The sequence below is a fragment of the Daphnia carinata genome, chromosome 7 (genome assembly GCF_022539665.2).
Source record: "Daphnia carinata strain CSIRO-1 chromosome 7, CSIRO_AGI_Dcar_HiC_V3, whole genome shotgun sequence".
Lineage (NCBI taxonomy): Eukaryota > Metazoa > Arthropoda > Branchiopoda > Diplostraca > Daphniidae > Daphnia > Daphnia carinata.
The window spans coordinates 7,796,042-7,821,291 of record NC_081337.1 but is presented as its reverse complement, the minus strand read 5'-3'; the positions used below and the strand labels follow the sequence as shown (position 1 = coordinate 7,821,291).

The following is a 25,250-nucleotide window of genomic DNA, read 5'->3' as shown; positions in this document are numbered from 1 at the left end:
AATCACTCTCACTTTCAGGTCGATCCCCAACCGATCAGCTAAAAGCTACCCGATTGACCAAGGGGTCGAGCCCTAGAGAAAAGCCAAACTAGGCAACGTCGATCAACCTGCACGTGTGTCAGTCGGAAAATCCGTCTGCTTTAAATTGTTGCAGTTTTGATTCGAAATAAAATTCATCTTCAGCTAAGGTACTTCTGTTAAGCATCGTAACTACAATTTCATCTGTTATAGATTAAAGATTTTGAAAAAGAAGCTAAGTATGAAGAAATCCTCGGCAAAAAAAATTAGGAAGGATTTGCGCTCGGTTGCACCTAAAAACAACCCAAACGATTTGTCAATTTCGTCAGATATCTCGATTAAAAAATTGTCATCCCCTGGTAATTTGCTGTCAGCAAAGAGTGTGTATGATTCATCAAAAAAAGGCCTGCTGAGACCATCTGTGAAGAGACCAAAACTAAAAAAAAGAACTTCAAAAAAAAGAACAACATTTGTCACGCTGAGTAAAAAATTTGAAAGTGAATCAAATTCTAAAAGCAGTCCTGGTTTAAACCAACCCTCATCAATGACTGATAATGATGTCTTAAATTCAGATTCAAATGAAAACAGTGACTGTAATGAAATTAATATCTCACAAACTTCTCTAATGGAAGGGGACTTTAATCTGATACAGGAAGAAAAAGAGCAGGAAAATATATTACCTGTAGATGAAGATGCAAACTCACTTCAAGCAATCTATCAAACTCTGGATACATTTGACTTCATTCTGATCAATCCGCAGGAAGCTCTTGCATTCATCCCTTTTCAAACATGTTTCTACTTCAAAGGGCGCCTAAGTTTGACATGTCTAAGTGGGATTGCTGAAATGCAGGGTTTCAAAATTGAACAAAATGCAAGTAAAGCTTTTCATGCCTTTTCACCTCGAGGATATAGTCTACAATGCATTCGAGCGGTCGGCCAAAGCAAGACGACGTTTAATGCAAACCGTGTTTGTGCCTTCTTAAAATCTGCCGGGTTGGCATGTGAAGAACATTTTCTAAAGGAAAAAAGTACTGAAAATGTTCTCCTTATTTTGCGTTCCCTAAATTGCGGAATGGTTGACTACATCAGTCGCAAGTTTCCTATAAACATTCTAAAGAAAGAGGAATGTGTTCCTCAAGAGTCCATCTATTGGGGAAATGAAAATCGCAATCTGTTCAGCCAACTTTGCAACCAACTTGATACCAGCATAATTTTACGTGGAAGCATTTTCAACGCCCGATTTTATTTACAGCCGGATATATGGGCAGAATACGCTCAAGAATTAACTGAGAAATTTCATAGGAATGAGCCTATACGCGTCATGCTGGCTGGTGGCAAAGGTGTGGGAAAATCAACTCTGCTTCGCTTTCTGGTCAACCAGCTCATCCAAGAATGTGGCAGAGTCCTGGTTGTGGACTTTGACCCTGGCCAACCTGAGTTATTTCCTGCTGGATGCGTATCAGCCTCTCTCGTTTCAGAGCCTTTACTTGGCCCAAACTTTACGCACTTGCAACAGCCACTGCACTCGTATTTTGTAGGAAACGCAGATATCATAGGCTGCCCAGAACGTTATGTTAGATCCTGCCGACAACTTCTCTATGACTGCAAGATTGAATTCTCTTTGTCAAATGTCCCAACAGTTATTAACACAATGGGATTTACCAGCGGCATTGGCTTGGACGTCACTTTAGATTTGATTCGTCTTGCCCAACCCCGCCAACTTCTTCAAATCAGCAGCCGCTCACCTCGTCGCAATTTCCCAGCCATGCTCGAGTATGATTATGTTACCCAACATCCCCGTGGTTGGCTAACTGACAATTCAGAATCGGCTGAAAAGTTGCCCAATTACGAAATGCAAGCTATCTATTCATCAGCTGAATTGTCGGAGAAAAGCTTAGAAGAATGGGGATTTCGTCCGTCGGAGCTCCGCCAAATCGGACTGATGTCTTATTTTAGTAAAATGTCCAGTAGCTCGAAATGGTCGTTGATGGAAACTGTGCCCTATTGTGTATCGTGGCAAGACTTGGCCGTTTGTATTTGTCATGAGTCAGTTCCACCAACTTTGACCATGGCAGCTCTTAATGCTTCCCTTGTAGCTCTTTGCATTTTGGATAACAAAACGGCCGCTTCAGTTCCATTTTATCAGGCTACCGTCGGCCATTATCCGAAAATTCTGCGAGAACTGCCCTTAATGCCTTGCGTCGGCTATGGGATCATACGAGGGATTGATATGGCAAAAGGCTACATTTATTTGGTCAGTCCGGAATCAGCGGAGCGGCTTACCCAAGTAAATTGTTTAGTGATGGGAGGAATCCAAATCCCGGAAAGCTTATTGCTCGATGCGCCATCATCACTTAACCATGATCAGGCAAGTGCCACAAAAATGCGCGTTCCCTATGGTACACACGGTCCTTCAACTTCCCAGCCTGCCTGTCGTCCGTATCGCAAATATAACCCCGTCTTCACACTACGCAACGTTGTGTAAGCCTTTTGAATTTAGTTCGCGCCAAGATGTGTATAACGTTTTCACTTTGATACACTTGGATGATTTTGTGATATTGTTATTGTTATTTCCTTTAGCCAGCAATTTAACCTTCCCGTACTAGACACGAACCAAACAAAAATTAAGAAACATTTTATTTTCACGGAAATGCTGTTCGCGTATTGCTAGAATTATATCAATAGGTTTCAATGTACGAAAAAATAAAGCCAACAAAAACGGTGAAATCTGGTAATAAATTGTTGTCGAAGGTTAGCATCTGCAAGAAGAACTTGCTTTTTGGTTTACAGTCCCATTGGTTTCTTCGATTGTTCGTTTACCAAGCTTCAAAGATGGACCAAAGATGTCAGTTGTTTGGAAACGATTATATTTCATCATGATTTCGATCAAGAATCTTTTTAGAGATAAAAAAAAATAAATGAAATAAGCGTTCAGGGTTAGTTTAAAGGCACGTATCTTTTTACTTACCGCATGCAGTCACCAACCATCAGGTCGTCTTTCGCAGATGTCTCTGTCCATCCAATAAAGCCTTGTTCCCGACAAAGAGTTTCGATCTCCCTAAGTAAAATTTTCTAAGTTATTTAATTGTTACAGAAATTGGTATATGCATTCTTACCATTGGTCCACCTCCCTTTGCTGTAAATCACACTATACAACAAGGGAATTAGTCAGATTTTATTTATTTATTTATTATATGTTTTAACTCATCTTCCCTTTCATAGACATAGAACTTACTTTGTTGGCGAGTAACATGCATGGCACTGGGGCACCATCCTCTAAAAAGCATTTCGAATCAACATCTTTCTTCCATTTAACCGCATTTTTGAACGAGTTGCGACTGGTCAAATCGAACATAATAATGCAACCTTGAGCTTCTATTTAGCAAATCTCAGTGAAACGATATGCGTAATAAATGTATAACTTGCTTTTAACCTTTGTAATATACGCGTGTCATCCATGTAAATCTTTCTTGCCCTGCGAAACAGAGAAAAGTGCGTAACAGACAACACAATATGAAGAGAAAAAATATTAATTACCTGCTATGTCCCACAGCTGCAACTTGATGGTTTGATTCTCTGACCATCTTACGATTTTCAAGGCAAAGTCCACACCTATTGTAGCTTTATAGTCCCCTCGGAAAGCATTTTGAACGTAACGGCGTATGAACGAAGTTTTCCCCGCCCCTGGATCTCCAATTATAATCACTTTGAAGAGTTTCTCGGTTGCTCTGTTGTATTCTGTTTTCGTTTTATTGTTATAATCGTTAGACTAGTAATTAAATGTAAACGAAGCTATCCAAAGTTTTGCGAACGAACGTTCATCAAAGTAAAAACCTATGGCTTGACGTCTGTTTGCCAAAACCGAGGTAGCCCATAGTTCACAGCCAAAAGTAGTAAATTTTGGGCAGTCCGGTAAACTACTTTTCAAGCTGGGTGCGTTGGGTTGGTCTTTGGGGAGTAAGCCGGGTCGACCTACTGCCTTATGTAAATGGCGGCTTAAATTGGACCACATTTATACAAGAAAGCTTACCAAGCGCGTTTACTAACATTAAAACTGTAGTTCTAATAAAACGAATTGGTAAAAATCAGCATAAAGTGGAAGTAACAATAACAAGATAAACGGGGTAAGAAGCGGTGTGAGCTGCGTTGGTTACCGGGTAATGGAAATGGCACCTGGAACTGGTGATTCTTAGCGGTAACTGCAGACGACTTAAATTTTTATCAAACGAACGTTAATAGCGGACGAACGATTCTTTTCAACGTTGATTAAAACTTTACTAAAAATCATTGCAAAAAATGGATTTAAGGGAGCTATTTCTTAGTTGTCGAACTGGAAATTTAAAAAAGATCAAGTATAATCTCGATTGTTCTGTAATATGACATTGACATCTACTACACAGCTAGTTATATCAAACACTTATTGCAGGTATCTAGTAGAACATAAGGAGGTCGATCTAAACGTTCGAGACAGGTGGGATAGTACACCTTTGTAAGTTAGCGCAATCCTGAATCTAGTCCTGCAATGTAAAGTTAGTTTATTGAACCTTGTAAGCAAAGGTACTATGCATGCCTTTGTGGTCATGTAGAACTAGCTGAGTATCTGTTGGATTCTGGAGCTCGCTGTGAAGCTCAAACATTTGATGGAGAACGAATTCTCTATGGTGCATTGACAAATGAAATCCGCAATAAGTTAAAGAATTATAAAGTAATTTCGTCTTCTGTTGTGGTTCGTGATGAATATGAAGAGTTCCTGAGAAAGTAATCCAGCTATAAAATCTTAATTCAAATTCTTTTGTACTAGAACACTTGTTTTGAAGGTTGCTTGATTTGGGAGACTATAGTGATTTTTCATTCTATCTACAAGGGGAAAAAATTGCTGTACACCGTTTCATTCTGGCTGCAAGGTCTCCTTATTTTAGTGAAGCATTTAAAAAAAGGTGGACCTTAAAACGGACAGTGAAACTTCAAAATAAACTGGTATGTATAAGAATGTTACTTTGGCCTAGCTAATCCCATTCATTGTTTATAGGTTGACCTAGCTGCATTTAAATCCATAATTCAGTACTTGTATAGTGGACGCCTTAATACACTACTAGACGAAGTAGACGAATGCATGCGCTTAGCTATGCAGTGCCGCCTTCCTACTTTGAAAGATCGCTTGGAAGAAGCTAGAAAGCGTGTCACATCTTTCGGTAAATTACCGTTATATTACAAATATGTACTTGTGGTATACCTGTTAAGAGTTTCCGATCGGGAGGTTTTACAGCCGTTATTTGTGCCATGTTCTATTGGCATGAAACTGAAAGAATAGAGCGTGCAGGCATTTTCACTGAGTCCGTAAGCGCACTGCCTATTTATAAGCCGATTAACCTAGTCGAACTCTAAGAAGCGTAGCATCATTCTGCTATTTCATTCTGTTGAAGGGGAACAAAAAATCATCCATTCGCCTGACTGTTCATAGTTTCTGTCAGTTACCATACAAGTGCTGAAATAGAACTTGCCTGTTGGCGTAGAAATCAAGCCATAGAAGTGAGACTCGTTTTATGTAGCTTTAGAAACGAGTCTCTTAGCCAAAAACTGCATTTTTGGAATAAAAAATGGATTACCTAAGCAAAACAAAATGTCTTCTAGCTGACAGCAAACCGGGAACAAAGGTAAAAGTCCTGTCGCTGGAGCCGAAAGAATTTCAGGCAGAAATACAGCGGGATTTGGGTCAATTGGCGAAACAAGCAATTCCATCCGGCTTAATCACGAACGATTTCTTCATCCAAAGTCCTCTTGAACTGCCCAATCTCACTGACGTCTGTTTCGTCGTTGGTCATCAAAAATTCTTATGTCATAAAGTTGGTATTCGAATAATTTTTCTTAGCACAAGCGTTCAAAGAATTTTCTCATGTACGCAAGTAATTAAATTTTGCAATAGGCTGCCTTTGTTGGACGAAGCGAGTACTTCAGAGCTTTGTTTCGGAATCACTTTAAAGAAACTTCGCGTACCGAGTTATGCAAAGGATCCATAAATTCTAGAGATGAAGAAACACTAGAAGATTCAGAAGTTGAACGCGTGATGCTACGCAACGTAACGCCAGAGGTAAGGGCTGACCAAAACATATTGAAGCGAAGTAAAAATGGTTTTACAGTATTTTGTCGTAGGTGTTTGCACAAGTGGTATATTACGTCTACTCTAACTCTGCTCAGGTATTATCTTACTAATACATTTTAACTTTTTCAAATGGAAGGTTGGAAAATCATCTGAGTTTCTAATAGCTCACCGTGGATAATGTTTACGAACTTCTGAACATTGGTGAGTTGTACTTGATGCCTGGTTTGAAGAAACTTTGCGCGAATTTCTTGATCAGTGTAATCGACTCCCAGAATGTCGTCAGCCTCATTAAAGTGTCTAGGATTTACAATTTACCTCGTATTGAAGTCTTCTGCATTGAATTCGTCGCCAAGAACCTTGAGGAAGTGAGTGTCACTTCTCGATTCCTTTTACCGCCTCAGCTAATTTGCCGAATTCCATCACAGATAGTGGATTTAGAAAATTTTCACCGACTTATTCTTGAAGATGCATTTGAAGTAAAAGGCCGTCAGGAGATGGACACGATCGCAGTCATTGATGATTTACGGTATCACGTTGATCTTTTGCACCAAAGCTCGCCCATCGCCTACGAGAAACATCAAATAATTGATCGATTGCTGCAAAATTTGAATTTAGAAGCATGAACAACTTCTTTTATATGTAGATTTAAATGAAGAGGGAATTTCCTAAGACTCAATAAACAGACAAATTGATTTTAACTCACATTCCACAAAAATTTTGTATTCTTCTAAAATCATCAATTTGGCAATGAACAAATGAACTTTAGATTCGAAATCAACGAGAATAAAAAAGCTAGACTTCCTATTTTTCATGAGATTAGAAATTTTAAAATTAAACCTAAAGAACAGCACCAAATGCTGACGTGCTAGCATGATATTTGATATATATTTAAAATTAGCTGCTTTGACGATTAAACCAATAATTTTCGTGAAATTGTCGTTTAATTTTAGTATAAAGTGCAATTTATTATATAATTCTAAGTGGTATACTTTCCCCTCAAATTGCTGGGATTGAAAATAAGCCCGAAAATTTAGCCCGACAAAATAAGCCCGAAAAAATAAGCCCGACTTTTCCACAAATTTAATTTTTTTTCTACAACCTTCAATTTAGCAATGGAAAAATGTGCTTTAGATTCGAAATCATCGAGAATAACCAAAATTGACTTCCTATTTTTCATAAAATTAAAAATTTCTGAAATAAAGGTCAAAACCGGTAATATATGTTGGCGCGCTAGTACGTAGTGTAGTTTTTACGAGAAAACCCAATAATTTTGCTAAATTTAGCGTTTAAATTTGAGCACAAAATGCTATATATTTTAGAATTCGAAGTGGTATACTTTTTTGCTCAAAATAGTGGGCTTGAAAATAAGCCCGACAAAATAAGCCGATAAAATAAGCCCTACTTTACCACAAATTTAGTTTTTTTCCAAAATCTTCAATTTAGTAATGGAAAAAAGCGTTTTAGATTTGAAATCAACGAGAATAATGAAAACTGGCTTCCAATTTGTCGTGAGATTAAAAATTCTAAAATAACGTAAAATACGGTAACTAATGCAACGAACATATTGAGGCGAAGTAAAAATGGTTTTGCAATATTTTGTCTAAGGTGTTTGCGTAAGTACTACTACCTCTACTCTAGCTCTCTGGCATTGATGATTTACGGTATCACTTCGATCTTTTGCACCAAATTCGCCCATCGTCTACCAGAAACATCAAGTAATTGATCAATTGCTGCAAAATTTGAATCTGGAAGCATGCTTGTTTGTAGATTTAATTGAAGATGGAATTTCTTAAGACTCAAATAAACAGATTTCAACTTACATTTGGCAACGAAATATAATTGAATGAATACATGAACATAATAAAGTAGGCAATAAATTTTTTTTTTTACATTCAGCTGAACTTTGTATACATTTAAGGAAAAAATAACATGAATGATACATTCAACTCCTTTGGATAGTAATTTTTTCTTTCTTTCTCGCGAGGTAGGGAGAAGGGATCTCAATAGCTTCAAGTTAATTTAGAATGGCGACCAGAACCAGACGAGGCGGAATTATGTGGATATTTTGCATTGCCAGCAGGCAAATATTTAACGGCAGCTTCCACATCAGATATGAAGGACTGGCTATTGTGAATTAGAGTGCCTCCGAGCGCGATTCGGATTCCTGCGTTGGCTCGACAGAATTGATGTACTGCAAGTGACTCTTCATGGGTCACCCCACCAACTATAAAAATGACTACATCTTGGATTCTGTCAAAAAATGTGTAATAGATTATTAAATTTTAAAGAAAAATTTTTTAAAACAGCAACAACCTCCCAGGCGTAGGTTCGCCTCCGACAGTGGGGAAGGCTTCTTCAGATAACCGTCCTTTAACCATATTGTCAATGATTTCCTTCAAGACAGGTGAGTGTTGTGTAAATACATTTTCGACGCCCTTTAACCCCTATAGTTTGCGATTAGTTCGGTCCATTTTATTCCTGAAAAATCAAACCATTAATTGTGTAGCCCTTACCTTAAATATTTTTTCCGTGATTTTCGTAACATCCTTCGTGGTCAAGATGCTCGAACCAGCAGTTTCACCAGAACTAGCATAACGAAGTATGCCCTCCACACACTATGAAAATTCGTATAAAATTTTTTGAATAAAACTGACGCTCATTTTTCTAAGTTTTATGCATGAAAAGCCTACGTCAATTAATCTGACAGGTGTCCCTCGACGTCGAAGCAAATCCACTAGGCCTACGATATCCTTGCTAGGATGCTTGTGGTACCTAAGCCAGCAAACCATGAATGAAGACCAAATAAGAAGCAGAAAAGAAATCCCTCGTTATGTTTACCTGATGGCATAAAGGAAAACCAGTCGAGCAGCATCAAGATCTCGAATTTGGTCAGTAACCAACAGTTTACGAATTTTTGTAAGGGACTGCGTGTGTTCCTCTTGGCACGCGAGTTCTTGTTCAGCTTCCGAGATTTCTAGAAGATTGTGCTGCGTCACCAGCCGAGAGAGCTCTCCTACTAATGTGACATGTTTCGTGACTGCCCCTGACATTTTCTTAAGTGAGAAGTTTTATTAGCTCATTTACCGTAACTTGCATAAAAATCCTTTACCTTAAATTGAGGATAATTTTCGACAAATGCTTTCATGTCTGCTATGCTTTCAACTTTTTGGTGGCTTTTGGCTTTCATTTGGAATTCGTCCATCAAGGACTTGATGGTTTGGCCAATGTCTCCGAAATTCAGGTACATATTCTTAAGCGAAACAAAACAACAAGAAAAGTATGTTCCAAGCGTTATGGCAAAAACTTTAGAATGTAGGAGAGCATGCTGAGCATATTTAAAGGATTCACGCCTTACATTTGCGTAAAATTCATCCTGTTCTGCGGAGAGCAAGACTTCACTCATCTCTTTAGGTGCACCGGGAACACCGACTAAGCTGACTCTGTTATTTTTTATGGATAACAATTCGTGCACCATAGCTTGATATGTCCACTAGAAAAGGAAAAAAAAACGGCTTCAATTTGACGATTGTGTATGGGTAAAATTTCAACCAACATTGTTGGCAGACCTGATTAAGTAACGGAGTGATGGGATCACAGCGTCGATCCAGAATAAGTAAGAGAGGTATACTTTCTCCTCTGTGAAAATGGAATAAGGAAGACTCCTTTAAAATTGTGTCCTAAAAATGAAAAGTATTAGAAAAACTGTTCTGTTATTTTGCAACGAGAATGGAAGAATTTGCATATAACATACACGTATATTTTCGGCAAGACGGCGAGCTAGAGAAGAAAAGTTCTGGTATCGAATGATTGGATTTTTCTTCAGGGCTAACAAGACACTCAAAACACCTTGGACAGATCTTTGCAAACAGTTAGAGTTCCATTCCATACCTTGCAAGAATTTGTGTAATGAATTCAAATATTCCAATGAAGGCTAGAGTATCTAAGGCTACCATGTATAGGTTTCTCCAAATTCAAAGAAAACAAGTGAGGTCCAACAGCAAAATAATCAGCATAAAACTCTTGAATTTCTCTAACAACTTCTTGTTCATCTGATTCAGCTAACACTTTAATACTTGCCTTGGAAATAATTCCACTAAAATCTAAAACATACATATGAGTATTATATGGCAAAACAATAGTAATAAGTTAGAATTACATATATAGTAGACCCCATATCGTGGAGACTTTAACTCAGATGCCAGAAGTTGGACATTTTCCTGGGAAGGTCTTAAAAAAACTACACATTTTAGATGCTTCATAATTGGGCCATTCCCAGATTTGTCAATTTGCTCAAAAAGGTAAACTTCTTTTTGTAATATTTCTGACTGGGCATATGCAACACTGACAATCCCAATCTGAAATTGTAGAAAGCGTAAGATAAAAATTTTAAATTTGAATGAAGAGGTAAATTGCTTTGTGTTACCGTTTCTCTATCCATCAGCAAAACTTTCATTCCCGGGCCACTTTCTTGTATCATTTTACTAATGTACATACGCACCGCAAGTAACACATTCATTTTTAAAAGAAACACCAAAACTTGAAAAGTTTTTGCCGAAAACTTATTAACGATAAAATCAAATTTTTCCCTGAAATCGAGAAGATTTTTCGTCGATATATCCGCCACGCAAATAGAAGTAGAAGCGAACCTTATACACACACACACACACACTAAACAGACGACCATATGAAAACAGCAACGCCTCCTCCGGCAGTGGCAGGCGCGCAGACCTATTTGACACTAAAATAAATAAATTAAGGAATTTTAAAATAACATCAAAATATTAGTAAATTTTCTTTTCTAGCTTGGAAAACATTTTTTTTTCAAACGAGTTTATTTCGAGTTAAGATTAGGGAATACCAACTCTGCCAATCCACCCCTCTGATGTTCGTGGGCGCCGCCTCTACGAAGTTTGTAGCATGACATAGTAAAGGCCAACTATATGAACTGTCATAACACAAAATATCGACGGTAATCTCGAAATGGTATGTTATTGATTTAAGTCGCTGATTGCTTATTTGACTTAATTAGTCAGTTACAAAGAAAGTAATGTTTGGCAAATGATTTCTTTATGCAGTTGGTTCTGGTTTTGGGTGATCTCCATATTCCAAATAGGTGCAATGCATTGCCAGCAAAGTTTAAAAAGCTTCTTGTTCCTGGTCGGTAAGTCAAAATAAGGCAATAAATTCAAGTTAAATTTGTTATTGCAGCATACCAAGTTTTCTTTAAATGTATGTGTAACTTTTTAGAATCCATCACATTCTCTGTACTGGAAACTTGTGCTCCAAAGAAACACTGGACTATTTGAAAACACTTGCAAGTGATGTGCACATAGTTCGTGGGGACTTTGACAAGGTAATTAATTTAATTGATCTAACTCCCAAAACTTCTATGTTAAAATTTTTTGGCTAAATCATTATTTAGATCTCTAGCACCTATCCTGAGCAGAAGGTAGTCACTGTTGGTCAGTTCAAAATTGGCCTGGCCCATGGCCATCAAATTGTACCTTGGGGTGATCCAGAATCTTTGGCATCTCTTCAAAGACAACTGGGAGTGGATATTTTGATTACAGGACATACTCACAAATTTGAAGCATATGAGCATGATGGAAAGTTCTTCATAAATCCAGGCTCAGCTACTGGCGCATACAATCCTATTAACAAGTGATATTTAAATTTCTCTGAAGTTTTTTTATAACAAGTGGATGCATAATTGTTGCATGGTTATTTAGGTCTGTCATTCCTTCTTTTGTCCTTATGGACATTCAAAGTTCTACAGTTGTCACCTATGTTTACCAGTTAGTAGATGATGAAGGTAAATAAGTATCACATGCAAAAAAAAATATATATATACAAGCTTTATTAATTTTCTTCTAGTTAAGGTAGAGCGAATCGAATACAAGAAAAACTGAAATTTATAAACAAAAATTCTCGTACGTTGTGTATTTTGCAGGAAGGGCATTTATTACAGTAATACAAACAATAAAACAAACAAATTGTTAAACAAACCCAGGGGACTAGGCATTAACATATTTTTTTATAGATTTTTTTTTAGTACGAACGAGTAATCATGGGTATGGTGAAAACTTGACAAAATCTAACTAGGAAAGACGTAATCTAGCAAGACCGGCACTAACGACGCGTCGGGTGCTATTCGTTGCCGTCTCTTCTTCTTCGTCACTAGCATGCGAAACCGGGCCACCAGCATTTCCACTTGCAGCGAGTGCTGCTGCTGCACCTTTTGCAGTTGAAGTTGCTTGCATTAAATCGGCATCTGGACCGGGTCGGTGTTCATACAACAAAATGTTCAGAGTTTCCTCGTAAATTCTTGCTTCCGGAAATTCCACCTAGAATAGTCCCGGGTATGACAACGAATAGGAGAAATCAAAATTTTCCAGTGAAGATACCTTGGTATGCTTCTTATCCGTCGCGTAAACAATGCTTGTGCAACACACTTCTGCTACCTTTTTCCCATGACCGAAAAAGCTCCACAAACAGATTTCTTGTGATCCGATCACGTCTTTTAAGAAAAGTACCCGACCACTGAATCGCAAACTGAGCTTATCAAAGAGTTCTAGATTTTTGAGCAAATTGTCATCGGAAGCGCTAGCGAAATATCGGACATTAGTATGAATACATACAAATCCTGCTTCTGTATATATTAATATTCTTACCTCGTATACGAATATTTATTGTTATGGCGATTGATAAGCAACTTCACTACTGGTTTTGCTGAAGTCGATATCAGCATTTGTTCTTCGCGAGCTGAAGTAACCAGTGGAACGCGACAAGCGGGTTCGACGTCCCGTTCTCGCTCTCTCCGTTTCAATGCGTTTTCACAGGCATTAACTTGAAAAAAAAGTATAAGATTAATAAATAAAACAGATATAGAATTTTTTTTTGAAATATTGCATACATAGTATACATTTTGCATAGAGTTCGTTCGCGAAAGGATCTTTTCACAACATTTTTTTCACTGTTCTTTTACCGCGCTTTGTTTACTACCATTTCCTAGCTCTATTTTGAATTGATGCTGTAGATTCTCTCTTTTTCTTTTTACCGAATCAGCTAGGCTGATTTTGTATAGTAGTAGTAGACGTCGCATGGTAAAGGAACGCGAAAAAAGCCACTGTGAATATTCATATGGACTTGAATAGGCTCATCTTACCTAGCTCTGCTACACAGTAATATTTGGCTTCTGCTAATAATTCCGCAGTTTCCCTAGGGCTTTCAGGGAGGGGAGCACTTCCATCTCTCAAGAAATTGAGGATTATTCCAAAATGCTTCCCACAGCGATCAATCAAAATCCAACCTGAAAACAGAAAATAGTACAATGACTAAGAAAGCATATTTAGTTCACTTTGGTCCCACCCTCAACTGACTACGTCAAATGCTGTTATTGTTGCAATTATGTAGATCACAAGAAACAAAAGCACTTACCCTCTGAGTCTGTTAAAACTTCCATGCGTCCACTGAACATTGCACGTAGCATAGCTGTAGTTGAGAAGTGCAGGTTTAAAAAATATTTAGTTAATTAACTAGATATGATTTGGCAATAGATGCTTACTGTCATGTTTAGTCAATGTTCCTATTGTGGTATAGTGAAGAGATCCACCTACATTAAGCTTAACATACTGGGATGGACTACCTATAAATGTAGTGTAATCGAAAAACAATTTTAGCATATCGAACAAGCAATCATACGATGTGTACAAAATTACCTTTGATGACTGTACGATGGTCCCCTGACATTCCAACGCTTTTGCCTTCAAGCTCCTCCGAACTTGAAACGTCAGCCAGTTCTAGGTATTCCGATAATAATTGGTTGACAAATATAAAAAGAAATCGAAGCTCCTGACAAATTACGGAATTAAAATAAGATTCTTCCGTCTACCAAAACTTTTATGATACTGTAGGCCTTAATTCATTTGTGTTTTTCTGAGGCTAATGGAACAGGGGTGTCTAAAATTTGGAAGCCAAATCCAAAATGTGGTTTTACTAAAATGCGTAATTCAACGCGGAGCCAACGTCCTTGTGGCGCGGCTCCGACTTTCGACGGCTTCTAACCTTTTCGCAAAACCTACTAAACTGCGAAACATCGTTGCAAATAAGTTCCTCGGCAGTCAGACTTGCCGCGATCGCGATCGAAAATTGAATATTGTGCTTGTAACACTGGCATTGAGCTGTAACACTGTCATCTTTTACTTACATTTTAACTTTATGACAGACAGCTATGATATTATTTTATTCACATTTGTTTAATTATTTTTTCTCTGAACGTGAACGTTCTACTAGCATTATTATAGCTTAAAATGGTTATCGGAAACCTAGCGAATACCGGGAGCCATTAAGTTAAACGAGGATTACGAACTATTACAAATCGCGACCGCCGTGAGCACCTGCCATCTATTGCCAAGAAAATAAAGAAAAACGTTATCTGGTGGTGGCCTCATCAGCTATCTGTAATTACAAAACAGAACTCTTAGAAGGAAGCAAATAAAAATAAACTATGAATAAAAGAAGAAATTCCGTTCGATTCGTTCGACGTTCCAACCATGCGCTTGTTGTCCCATTGGGTTAAAAGACGCTTTAGCGCACTGTATGTGAATAATTGTTAAAATGACGATAAATGGCGATTCAGTGCGAACAGTTTTGTCTATTTTCTTGAAGCCAGATTTGATTGGATGCATTTTAAACGTTCAATGCTCAAAAACTTTGTTAACGTTACGGCCTATTTGGTGTTTGCTTTTTATTTGACGTTCACAGCATTTGATCTGCTATCAAGAAAATGAACTGCCTGTGTTTGTTAGTCTAGTTTTTCACCTGTTGAGCCGCATAGCAGTTACTGACACCAAATTAGTGAACCAATTCAGATCACTGTTTAATCTTGTATCTGGCTGATGATTTGACGGCGCTACACAGCAATTGGCTGTACAAGACCACCATATTATGAACTCTGACTTCGCTCCAACCGTTTCTACTACTTATCAATTTTCCGCGTTGCCCGCTTCTGTGAATACCTCTTTTACACGTCAAGTGCACCTCTGTGACACGATTACGCTGAATGGGCCGAAAGCCAGTCAGACTGAAGCAATAAAGCCCGTGTGTAAAAGAGCATTAAAAAGGAGGCGGAGCTTGGTCGTAGTTATCTCTATTTTACTTGGAAAGCTCGAATTCTCTTCTGGTAGATAATAAAAGATAGGCAAAATAACCAAAGGAAGTTCTTTAACACGCCGCCACCATTTTGAAAATACAATGACAAAAACAATTTTTAAAAAATTTAAATAAAGAACTAAAGAGAAGGCTGCTTCCAAAAATTTCCATCTCTAAATCTCGATCTTCCAAATCATGCTCATTCATTGGTTTTTTTTAATTCAAAAAGGGAGAACCCTTTCTACTGGTGGAGCGACAGTAGCACGATTATCATTTTTTTTTTTTGCAACCGTAAAGGAAGAACAAGTTTCCAAAAGGTTTCAATGTTTTAAAAATTGTGGACTAGGCCAAGGCGAAATTTCACTATTAAAGATCGATTCGCTTCACGAAACGGAGAGACAAAACTGAACAAGTCAGCCGAACAATTCTCCTTCTTTATGTAGAAAATAAAAACAAGAGCTTTAAATGTGTATCGAATTGTTGTGAAAAGCAGGCGCAGACGAAGAAAGAAAGAGGCAGGAAGAAGAAAAGCGCCAACTTGCGGTCGAGTGTTTTGAAGCGACTCGAGTTGTCTTCACGCTCAGTTCTTGTTGAGCGCTTGCTTTTCCAGTTCCCACATTTAACGGCAGTTGGGAAGGACGTTGAGTATAGCTATCCGCCAGTCCCTTTGTTTTACCAATTGTTTGTCTAGCGAGTTCCTCATAATTAAATACTCGAGTGAGCTTTTAATTCAACCTCTTCCCGCAAATTGCCATCACGTCGGGCTGTGAACTTCGACTTCCTCCCCCTGCTTAACGAAATGATTGATTGGCTTCTTGAATGCACACAGCCCTTTTTCTGAAAATGATTTGCATTTATTTCGTCACGTATCATCCTGTATTCTAATACGTATGACTAAAAGACTTTCATGTTTTTATATATGGATAGAAAAGAATGGCATAGGAAACATAGCGACCTGTTTGCGTAGAGGTTGCGATCTCCCATCCGATCTCTAATTTTTGCTTCTCCCTTTTCTTTTCTCGTGCTTCTTTTTTTGCTTTTTTCATTAAGCTAACTGGATACATAACTTACGGTTATCTACTGAGCCGTGCCACGTGGCGTCTCCTCGCTTCGTGCTTCAATCAAACTCTACTGCATAAATTAGCATTGATTAAGCGACAGCAAAAGAAAAAAAATTAGTTGGACAAAAAGTCGAAGACTGATGTCGCTGTTCCGTCTCTACCTCTTTTCTCATTCTCTCTGTTGGTTTCCTTGGAAGCTATATAACATATATCGACCAGTGTGTGATTGATCTCTACGCATAATACAACTATTAGCCGCCCCATTGTTTCGTTCGACTAGTATCGGACCGTGAAACTCGGCCAACCGTCGCATGTTTTAGACTACATCCAGTTCATAATGTGGAAACCAACTGAATGACACTGGACGGAATCGGTGCGTGACTTTTCCACCAAATGACTTTCAGGAAACAATAGTGTCCTCTTTTTCCCCTTCGCCACCGATTTTGTGCCTATATTTTATTCATTTTGATTATTTTATTATAAGAAAGATTTAGTGTTACGAGAGAGGAAATTCAAAGCCACGCAGTCGGAGTGGGCACCTTCCCCTCACATTTTGCGTCGCCCTTCCTTTCTTTGCCAGACCTTCTCGCAAGCTCAATTGAATAATAGATTGCAAGAGCTAAAAAAAAATAGGAACTTCGTCAACTAATATGGGGGAGGGGGGGGGTGACACAACCGCAATCAGTCTTGGCATACGACTTTACACGTAGGGGGAAAAACGTAGAAATACGGTGAAAAGCGATTATTATGTTGAAACTTTAGCCATGAAAGAGTCTATGGTTTAGCGTCAAAATTACTCGATTTTTGACAAGTTCATTTTCCGTTTATTCAAATTAACTTTGCTTTTTTTTTGTTATAAGTGTTTGTGTGTGTAAGTGTTGCTCACGGTAGGGCCTTATTCGGCAAAATGAAAAAAGAAAAAAAGAAAATAAATAAAAATGAAACATCAAAGAACGAAACGATCATTACTTTTGTTAGGACTGACTTTTATCGACTTATTACATTCAGGGTTCATAACGACGGCGTTACGGCCTATTATGTATACGGCGAGACTCCCTCCGGGTTATGTACATATTGCATTTAATGTTCGGCTCCCGAGGAACAAAAGAAATCAAGGGAGAGGGGGGGGGGGGGGATGTATGCATAGACGTCGGGCTAATGTTCATCGTACGAATATTTAACTAAACGGGTTACATTTTTATTGAACAGAGGGACTGCCTCACACTGATTCAACAAAATTAGAAATGGGAAGTGAATATAAAGAAAGAGACGACTCACATAAACATTAGCGAGGACTGGTGTATATATACGTTCAATGATTATAAAAACGATTCTACATCAAAGAAGAATAGAAATTGTAAAAGCAAATAAAGAAAAATTTGAAGAAAAAAGGGCAAGCATAAATGACCGTAAGTATAGGTGTAGTGCGGTGACTTGGTATGCAACACGTAAGGGTTTGGAACACCTTACAGCCAGACCCCTGTCTTTCCCAGTTTGCGAAGGACTTTTGTTTCCTTTCCTAGCCCAAGGGGGGGTAGACTCCGTGATTATTGTTGTGGTGGAATTGAGCGAGTACAAAGATAGAAAAAGAATGAAATGAAAACACAACAGCAAGGGGGGAAAAGCAATATCTTTTAAAAAGGTAAATAAATAAAAAAAAAAAAGAAAGAAAAACAAGGAAGAAAAAAGTATAGTAAACACAAGTAAAAAAAAACGGAGGAAAACTTCTTGCTTGGCTTGTTCTTCGAGCTAGTTCATGGTCCTTAGAACCCAGCGGTGGCCTAGCCGCAGTCGCCAGGATGGTATATATACGTATACCAGGTCGTAATGAAGCGGCGCCTTTTCAAAACAAAGCGGCATTAATTACCAGATTTAAGAACGAGCTCACGCCAACTGCGGTCATTTGCTTGTGGTTTTTTTTTTTTCATTTCCCTCCCCTTTCCTCTTTCACTAGAACAAACCCGAGTACTTGTAATTGCCGTTGGAAGAAATAGTCCAAACAAATACTACGGCTACCGACAATTGGAGGCCGGCGCCAAGCCGCGCGGCAAATATCAACCCCCTTCATGGGAAGGTTAGCTGTACGTAGGAAATCGACTTGAGTTATACTGCAGTGACTTTTCCAACCCAACTGGCACGCAATACCAGCTCTCAGACAGTTAATTTTTTTCTCTCTTTCTAGATTTGAACTACGATCGCTTATTTGTTTTTTTTTATATAATTTTGTTTGTGTTTTATGAATATAGGAATTGCCTTCGATGGGTAATGCTTAAAACTTGTTTTTCGTTTATCCATTCCAACTGATATGATGCATAATTGCAATAATTATTCGCTAATTGCGCGTTTGCTAATTATCACGAATTCTAATCGGCGTAACTAATGTAATGCCAGTGTACCAGAATGAGAGAAAATCAGAGTAAAACAAGAACGACAGACCATAGTTAGTTATAAACAAGGTCACGGAAGGACTGCGCTATAAAAGCGCTTGCTCCCTCCTCTGTCATGTAGGTGCATACAGAATTTGACACAAGATACTGATTGAATTCTTCTTAATAAAAGTAGATTATACATGCATTTCTTTTTGCTACTATAGGTTAACATCCGAAGCCCCGGCCATCTAAAAATTACTTTCGTAATGTTTTTAATGGTCTTCGCGATTTTCTAATACTACAAAATGAAAATAATAATCTACCACGTCGACGTGGAGAGAACACCAAGAGGGGTAATCGTAATCAAATAAAACAGAGCAAGTAGTAATGGGTTTTACGGTGGTATAGAAGAGGATGCTATAACACAAGTGTCGGCAATTGTAAATGATTGTTGAATGGAAGCGGTCGGATGGCGCCATGGAGTCAGCCATTGAAGTGTCTGGACAAAACACACACACATACAGATAACAGCTACAAAAAAGGAGGAAAACATTTGGATGTCTCGCTGCGGTCAGCCACTTAGCACCAGACCAGGCGTGTGAATGAAATGAAACGAAACGACTCTCATTTCCATCTCCCATTGCCGACGACGCCACCTCCTCTCTATTCGGAATGCTCATTTAGTTTGTCTTCTTTCATTTCCCACCTACCGTATCATTTCGGCTGGATCCACTTTTTAGCACTCACGTAACACGTACCATGACAGCAAACAACAACAAAAAAGTAATTGAACCTAATTATAGGACTGGAGGGGTGGGATGCTTGTTTTTGTTATATAGCAACTTGTTTCCAGTCCCAAGGTGGATGCCTTGTCTCTATACGGATGGAGCCTCATAGTTTGTTTTTTGTTTAGTTTTTTTTTTGTTTTTCTCTGGCCCTGTTTTGAACACCTCGCTGCTGTGTTAAGGGTGTCCAAGTATGTATGTACGTATGTAAAGCTTATGTACACACACAAAAAGCGCCGAGACGATATTATATGAAAAGGAAAAAGGGTCGAGACTGGTACAATTACGTTTATTATCAACCATTTACTAGTTTAGCCTTTACCTTGACGTGTTTGTTTTAAAATGCTTATAGGCTTTCGGCTCATCACAGGTAGACCAACAAATGAATTAGGCTGCAGTACAAATGTCCTCTATTGCTTAACAAATAAAAAAGAAAACATTTCCAAGAAAGTTCAATGGATTGTTTTGTTCATTCCGTTGTTGCGAATTCCGTCGGCTTCAGGTTGTTTTTACTATTCGGCCCTTTTTTTTTTAATATTTAAATGTTTTAAGATACGATGAGGACTAGAACGATAAAAGAGGCTCCTTTTTTTGTGTGTGTACGGTAATGACTAGTCCTTACCACTGATTGCCATTGTATGGGCTCTTGTAGCAATGATTAGTGGCGCGGGGGGGTGGTCATCACGCTTTCTCTCCAAGAGACGCCAAGCCGAGAAAAAAAAAATGAAAAAAGAATTTGTGAGACAATGCATCAGCAGGATCCTGCTATCAATACCGCGGGAGCCTTTAGTCAACGTCAAAATGCAGGTAATGTCAGCAATATAAGTGTTTTACTTCCATTTTACTTGGTAATCGGTGAAAAAAAGAAGAAAGAATTGAAAAAAAAAAGAGGGATGTGGAATTTGTAGAGAAAAACGTAAGAGTTAAGAAAGAGAGTGTCCTCCCTACACCAAGGAGTAGGCTAACATGAAAAAGTGTGGCGCCGTCTAGCATCGTTTTGTCATGGTGATTCTCATTGTGGTATAGACTGCGATCCCAACGAAATATATGGACACCCTACTGCTGCTCCTATTAGGGTTTGTCGCTATAGGGTTTTCTTTATTCTCAATTCGTCATAGCTATTTCTTTTGGGGGGGGAGAGGGATGATGGTTGCCTAAGTAAACTTATGACACATAATCAGCATATTTGATTTTTTTGGCCAAAAAACGTTTATACCAACCAAAAAAAAAAAAAAAATTTTATGGAGTAATATGGATCCCAATGCCGGTCATTAACTTCTTTTTTTTTATCAGCGATTAAACACTAGCAAATTTGTAAATTGCAAACTGTTTTCACAGTGTGACTATTTCTATTAATAAAGAGCCTTTAAGGTATTTTTCGTATTTCTTACAGGAAGGCGGGGCGTTGAGTCTTCGGTTTAGAAGACCAATTTACCTGTCTCCGTTCATCCATTGAAATAAAATAGAATACACTGGGAGACCAGTTAGTTCAGTGGTCTATACAATTCTTGTTTCTGTTTACCAAGAAATCCTTGTGATTAGAACATTGCTGTAGCCAATCTATCCTATATTGAAAAACTTGGATTTAGTGGGCATGGCACAAAGGTTTCGAGAACTGTCAAGGTATCAACTATTTTCATTTGTATGGAAAATGGTAAGAGACATTTGTCAAAGTCGGGCAATAATTTGTGGATCTGTACAAATGAAATCCGTACGAACCAATGTTTTATGGGAAAGACGGTAAGAGCGCGAAATTAAATCGTGTGAGACTTATTTGCAATAAAACTCAGCCTTCGCCCATTTCTTGTGTATACCTGCTGTCTAGTGTATTTGTTGCGTATGCAACACGAAAAGAATAAATAAATGAATTAGCCATCAAACTAAATACGGGTTTCCTTTAACCTGTAAACGGACGTTCGATTACGTTTCTGTTTGGTACCATCCAGAATACAAAAGATACGCGCAGTGGGAGAGGACCTGAAAGGCACGGCATGAGACCTTCGGTTCGTAATAGTATTTCTTGAAACTCAAAAATACAAAAGATGAAGCGAAAGGCTTCTTTTTATATACAACAAGGCCGCCCCCACAAGATGAGATGACCGCTCCTGGATAGATGGAGGCCACGAACTGGCCAATAAATTGGTCATTCGCAGGATAGAAGCCGGCAGAACTCTCAAGTAGTTTCAATGAATTGTGTTGATTGTCTCTCTGGAGGGGGTACCGCCCACCGCATGCACCGTTTGATTCGAATAGCCTGAACATCATCCCATGGAGAAGGAAAAAAAGCGAAAAAAACAAAAAACAAAAAAAAAAAAGAAAGAACCGCCTTGGCGTTGGAGATATCTGCGCACCATTGAGGACATGAAGACTAAGAGAGAGACTCTCCCTCCCTCAGCGTTTTCTAATTCAAACAAAAGGCTAACACACTTAAAAGGCCAACGCTATTTTCAGAGAATCTAAAACTGAACGGCGTGTGTTTAATAGTTATTCATTTGATAAAGGCTGTCTTGCTATAAATCTTCGCTAGCACAACCGTGAGAATAATCCACTGTCGAGAGTAACATTTCGATTCTAAATGCAGATTGAATGTTTGGAGGGTTAATTGCGGCATCAAACAGGAACGAACCTTCGTGCTTGCCTGTATATATATATATATATATGTACCCGACTCGAAATGCATGGTTTGCTTATCTTGAACCGATCTTTGATGAATGAGGCACCCCGTGTTGCGGAGATGACAAGATGCGTATAGACTTTGTGGTAAAGCCTTTTTCTTTCTTTTTTTTTTCCAACTGCAGGTTTATAGTGTTCATCAGATGCGGGTGTCAGCAAAGCAAAGAAATGTCTGCTTGTATAGGTAAAAGTGATTACCGCGTTTGGCTGCTGGCGAATGAGTTTTTAGCACTTAAAAGAACTAAACACGTTCCACCTTTTTTGAGTAATAACGCCAATGAGTGATTTCTCATCCATACATTTACATTTCCCGCTTTCATTCACATTCGCTACAACGCCTTTCGTTTCTCGTAATGAGATAAATGCGCACGATAGGTCCTTGTCGCAGAATGCTTGCCATTAAAGACTTAAGAAACAGGTGATACGCGAACGTAAAGAAGTTTTGATTCTACGCTGGAAAATCTTTTCTTTATTATGACTCTAACCATTTTGATACACAGATTTATGCGACAAAAAGAAATATATGTAAACAGAAAAATGTCAGCGGGGGATAAAAAAGAGAACTATAGCCGATAGGGGAGTCTTTTTTTTAGTTTTAGCTCTCTTGATGCATCCAGCTATATCTACGTATGATGGGTTATATCGTTACATTTGCTGAGGTTCTCGGTCAGCTTTGTGTATGACTTTGAACCCTAAAGGCGACCTAAGGAGACACCAGACAGAGCTTTACCATCGCTTTAGAGTCCAACTCTGCCCATTTTTTTCTCTTGAGGCCTCGTAATATATCCGTGAAAGCAGAAAGCCAATTAGCCCCCTAGAGTGTTGCTCGGATTGTTTTGCCTTCTTCCCCTCATCTGCTCCTTAAAAGGATTCATAGAAAGCAGCAACAGCACATCACATATACATCCCTCTCGACGATCGAACCGACAATCATTTTACGTGGGTTCCCATTTTTCTGAAGTAGGAACAAAAAGGCTGGGCTGTTGCAGCCATCAATTAACGCTGACCACTAGAATCTTCAAAATAATTGTTTAAGTTAGAGATCTCTCCGAGAAATGCCTTGCCTTTTCATTTGTTCGTTTTCCACGAAATGTAAATAGAGGTTGTGCTTTTTTGTATTCTTTCATGTGCGGCATTCATTCGTTCACTTTGTTTGTTGAAAAGCTACAAATAACAAAAAAGATGTGCTTCTTCATATCTCTTGCTTAACAGTAAGATACATCGAATATTCGGTGCATACTTTTATATTTAAGATTATGCAAAAACCATAAATACTACGTGAAAACAAATATCATATTCGTAACCCTTGCTAAATTATGAATCGAAATCATATATAGTTATCAGATTTACTGATATTATTTTGTAAGAAGAAAAGTAGGGCTTATTTTTTTTTTTTTCGGGCTTACAATTTCTATGGCACCTACTTATGTATTTGATATTACTACAATTTAGCATCGGTAATACGTAAAAACAAAATTCATTTTCGTGGTTCTTGTTAAATTTTGAATCTATATCATGTATAGTTATCCAGATTTAATGAAATTATTTTTTTTAAGGAAAAATCGGGCTTATTTTTTTGGGCTACATTTTGTATTATTTCTCAGCATAACGCTAGCGCGCCAGTAGGCTACAGCATTAGCGCGATGAGGCACAAATATTCGGTATATTTAGAAAACGATTGACTTACCAGTTAAACCAGCCGTTTTCAAAATAATAGACAAAAAGTAGTGCAAGAGCCCCAACTTTATTTTTGTTTTTTACATTTATTTGAAAAACTTAAGGGCTCGTTGAAAAATAAACTTGATTTCCTTGATCAGCATTCAAATCTGAATCGAAATTATGTATTTCAAGCCAAATTTGAAATTTGACCAAAAATGAAAAAGTGGGAAGGCTATATAGCCTTCTCACTTTTGTCAAAATCGGCCAAAAACGACACCTCTTGGAATTCGATGAAAGTCACACAGTATAGCCCAAATTTAACGCTGATTCAGGAAAAGCCATTCATTTTTCTGTCAAGTAAGTCGTTTTTGAATTAAACGTAATTTATGAACAATTAATTTCAGCTGACCGACCGTTTTTTACGTTTTTCTCAAAAACTATTAGTCCAAGGAGAAAACAAACCTTATATTCGTGATTCTCGTTCAATTCTGAATCTAAATAACGTATTTTAAGCGAATTCTAAAATTTAGCCAAAAATGAAAAAGTGGGAAGGCTATAGCCTTCTCACTTTTGTCAAAATCGGCCAAAAACGACATCTCTTGGAATTCGATGAAAATCACACTGCATAATGAAAATTGAACGCTGATTTCGATTCTGCGATTAGTTTTTCCCTTAAGCCAATTGTTTTTGAAATACATTGAATATTTGTTCTTCGTCGCGCTAGCGCCTGTAGCGTTCTAGCGCGCTAGTATTTTGTCGTACCTACGTATATATGTTAGATTACTCGAAAACCATAAGCTCTACGTAAAAACAAAAATCATTTTCACGATTCTTGCTAAATTTTGAATCGAAATCATGTATAGTTATTAAGATTTATTGAAATTATTTTTTAAAGGAGTTGTGGGGGCTTAAAATTTCTATGGCACCCACTTTTATCTTTGATGTTACTTCAACTTACTATCGGTATTCGTTGCTAATTTTAGTTACTTTGATAAAATCATACATAATGTCGCGTTTGCGACCATTTGAACGCGGACAATCGGTCGAAAATGCCTTGCTTATTTAAAGCAATGAAACAGACTAGGTTGAACGAAATCTGTTTAAGTTTGGGGAATAATTATTCGGCGACAACGACCGGCAAACAGAAGCGAAGACCAACAACAGTTCGCTGGAAACAAAAAAATGCTGATAATCGTAGGAAATACGAATAACGAGAAGCTGAAAAATCAAAAAAAAAATGTCGATTCATTTCGGTTGATGCGGCTTCTGAAAGTCCGTAGTTGTTAGTTCTACCTGAGACGGCGAAGTACCAGGCGTCATGACAACAAAAGACTGCCGCTGCGTTTAACCCCCTGAGATGCCTATCTTGGTCATTGTAAAACTTTGTGGAGAAACAAAAGACAGGTAACAGACAAATGAACTGCTCATCAGCAAC

At 38.1% G+C, this 25,250-nt stretch overlaps 5 protein-coding genes across 6 annotated transcripts; 3 read left to right on the top strand and 2 right to left on the bottom strand.

The window, feature by feature from the left end:
* The first annotated feature begins 122 nt into the window (after positions 1-122).
* LOC130686249 (polynucleotide 5'-hydroxyl-kinase nol9-like) lies at positions 123-2,572 on the top strand. The gene has a single exon (XM_057509492.2). The coding sequence runs from the start codon at positions 260-262 to the stop codon at positions 2,501-2,503; it is 2,244 nt and encodes a 747-aa protein (XP_057365475.1). The 5' UTR covers positions 123-259; the 3' UTR covers positions 2,504-2,572.
* Positions 2,573-2,623: 51 nt separating this feature from the next.
* Positions 2,624-5,428, bottom strand: LOC130688821 (ras-related protein Rab-7L1-like). Its single transcript, XM_057511830.2, has 7 exons — positions 5,252-5,428; positions 3,556-3,756; positions 3,452-3,493; positions 3,254-3,393; positions 3,135-3,166; positions 2,987-3,076; positions 2,624-2,912 (listed from the first exon to the last, which is right to left on the bottom strand). Exons 1-7 carry the CDS (start codon positions 5,298-5,300, stop codon positions 2,771-2,773), a joined length of 696 nt encoding a protein of 231 aa, XP_057367813.1. The 5' UTR covers positions 5,301-5,428; the 3' UTR covers positions 2,624-2,770.
* LOC130688810 (ankyrin repeat and BTB/POZ domain-containing protein 1-like) lies at positions 4,234-6,779 on the top strand. 2 transcript variants are annotated; one of them, XM_057511818.2, is made up of 10 exons: positions 4,234-4,370; positions 4,445-4,507; positions 4,576-4,776; positions 4,836-4,995; positions 5,048-5,210; positions 5,650-5,861; positions 5,942-6,106; positions 6,169-6,213; positions 6,283-6,483; positions 6,544-6,779. In XM_057511818.2, exons 1-10 carry the CDS (start codon positions 4,315-4,317, stop codon positions 6,739-6,741), a joined length of 1,464 nt encoding a protein of 487 aa, XP_057367801.1. In that variant the 5' UTR covers positions 4,234-4,314; the 3' UTR covers positions 6,742-6,779. The 2 variants fall into 2 exon arrangements, with proteins under 2 accessions (XP_057367801.1, XP_059352345.1); XM_059496362.1 differs by having other exon boundaries at positions 6,283-6,487; positions 6,548-6,776.
* A 1,146-nt stretch (positions 6,780-7,925) lies between these two features.
* Positions 7,926-13,994, bottom strand: LOC130688840 (vacuolar protein sorting-associated protein 45-like). The gene is made up of 17 exons (XM_057511849.2): positions 13,837-13,994; positions 13,683-13,763; positions 13,556-13,609; positions 13,284-13,427; positions 12,790-12,964; positions 12,523-12,721; positions 12,354-12,462; positions 10,069-10,218; positions 9,870-10,006; positions 9,685-9,795; positions 9,474-9,608; positions 9,228-9,368; positions 8,957-9,171; positions 8,809-8,890; positions 8,632-8,733; positions 8,432-8,562; positions 7,926-8,368 (listed from the first exon to the last, which is right to left on the bottom strand). Exons 1-17 carry the CDS (start codon positions 13,865-13,867, stop codon positions 8,128-8,130), a joined length of 2,238 nt encoding a protein of 745 aa, XP_057367832.1. The 5' UTR covers positions 13,868-13,994; the 3' UTR covers positions 7,926-8,127.
* Positions 10,960-12,043, top strand: LOC130688831 (vacuolar protein sorting-associated protein 29-like). The gene is made up of 6 exons (XM_057511839.2): positions 10,960-11,101; positions 11,194-11,279; positions 11,366-11,471; positions 11,541-11,779; positions 11,848-11,930; positions 11,993-12,043. The coding sequence occupies exons 1-6, from the start codon at positions 11,099-11,101 to the stop codon at positions 12,025-12,027; spliced, it is 552 nt and encodes a 183-aa protein (XP_057367822.1). The 5' UTR covers positions 10,960-11,098; the 3' UTR covers positions 12,028-12,043.
* Positions 13,995-25,250: the final 11,256 nt, after the last annotated feature.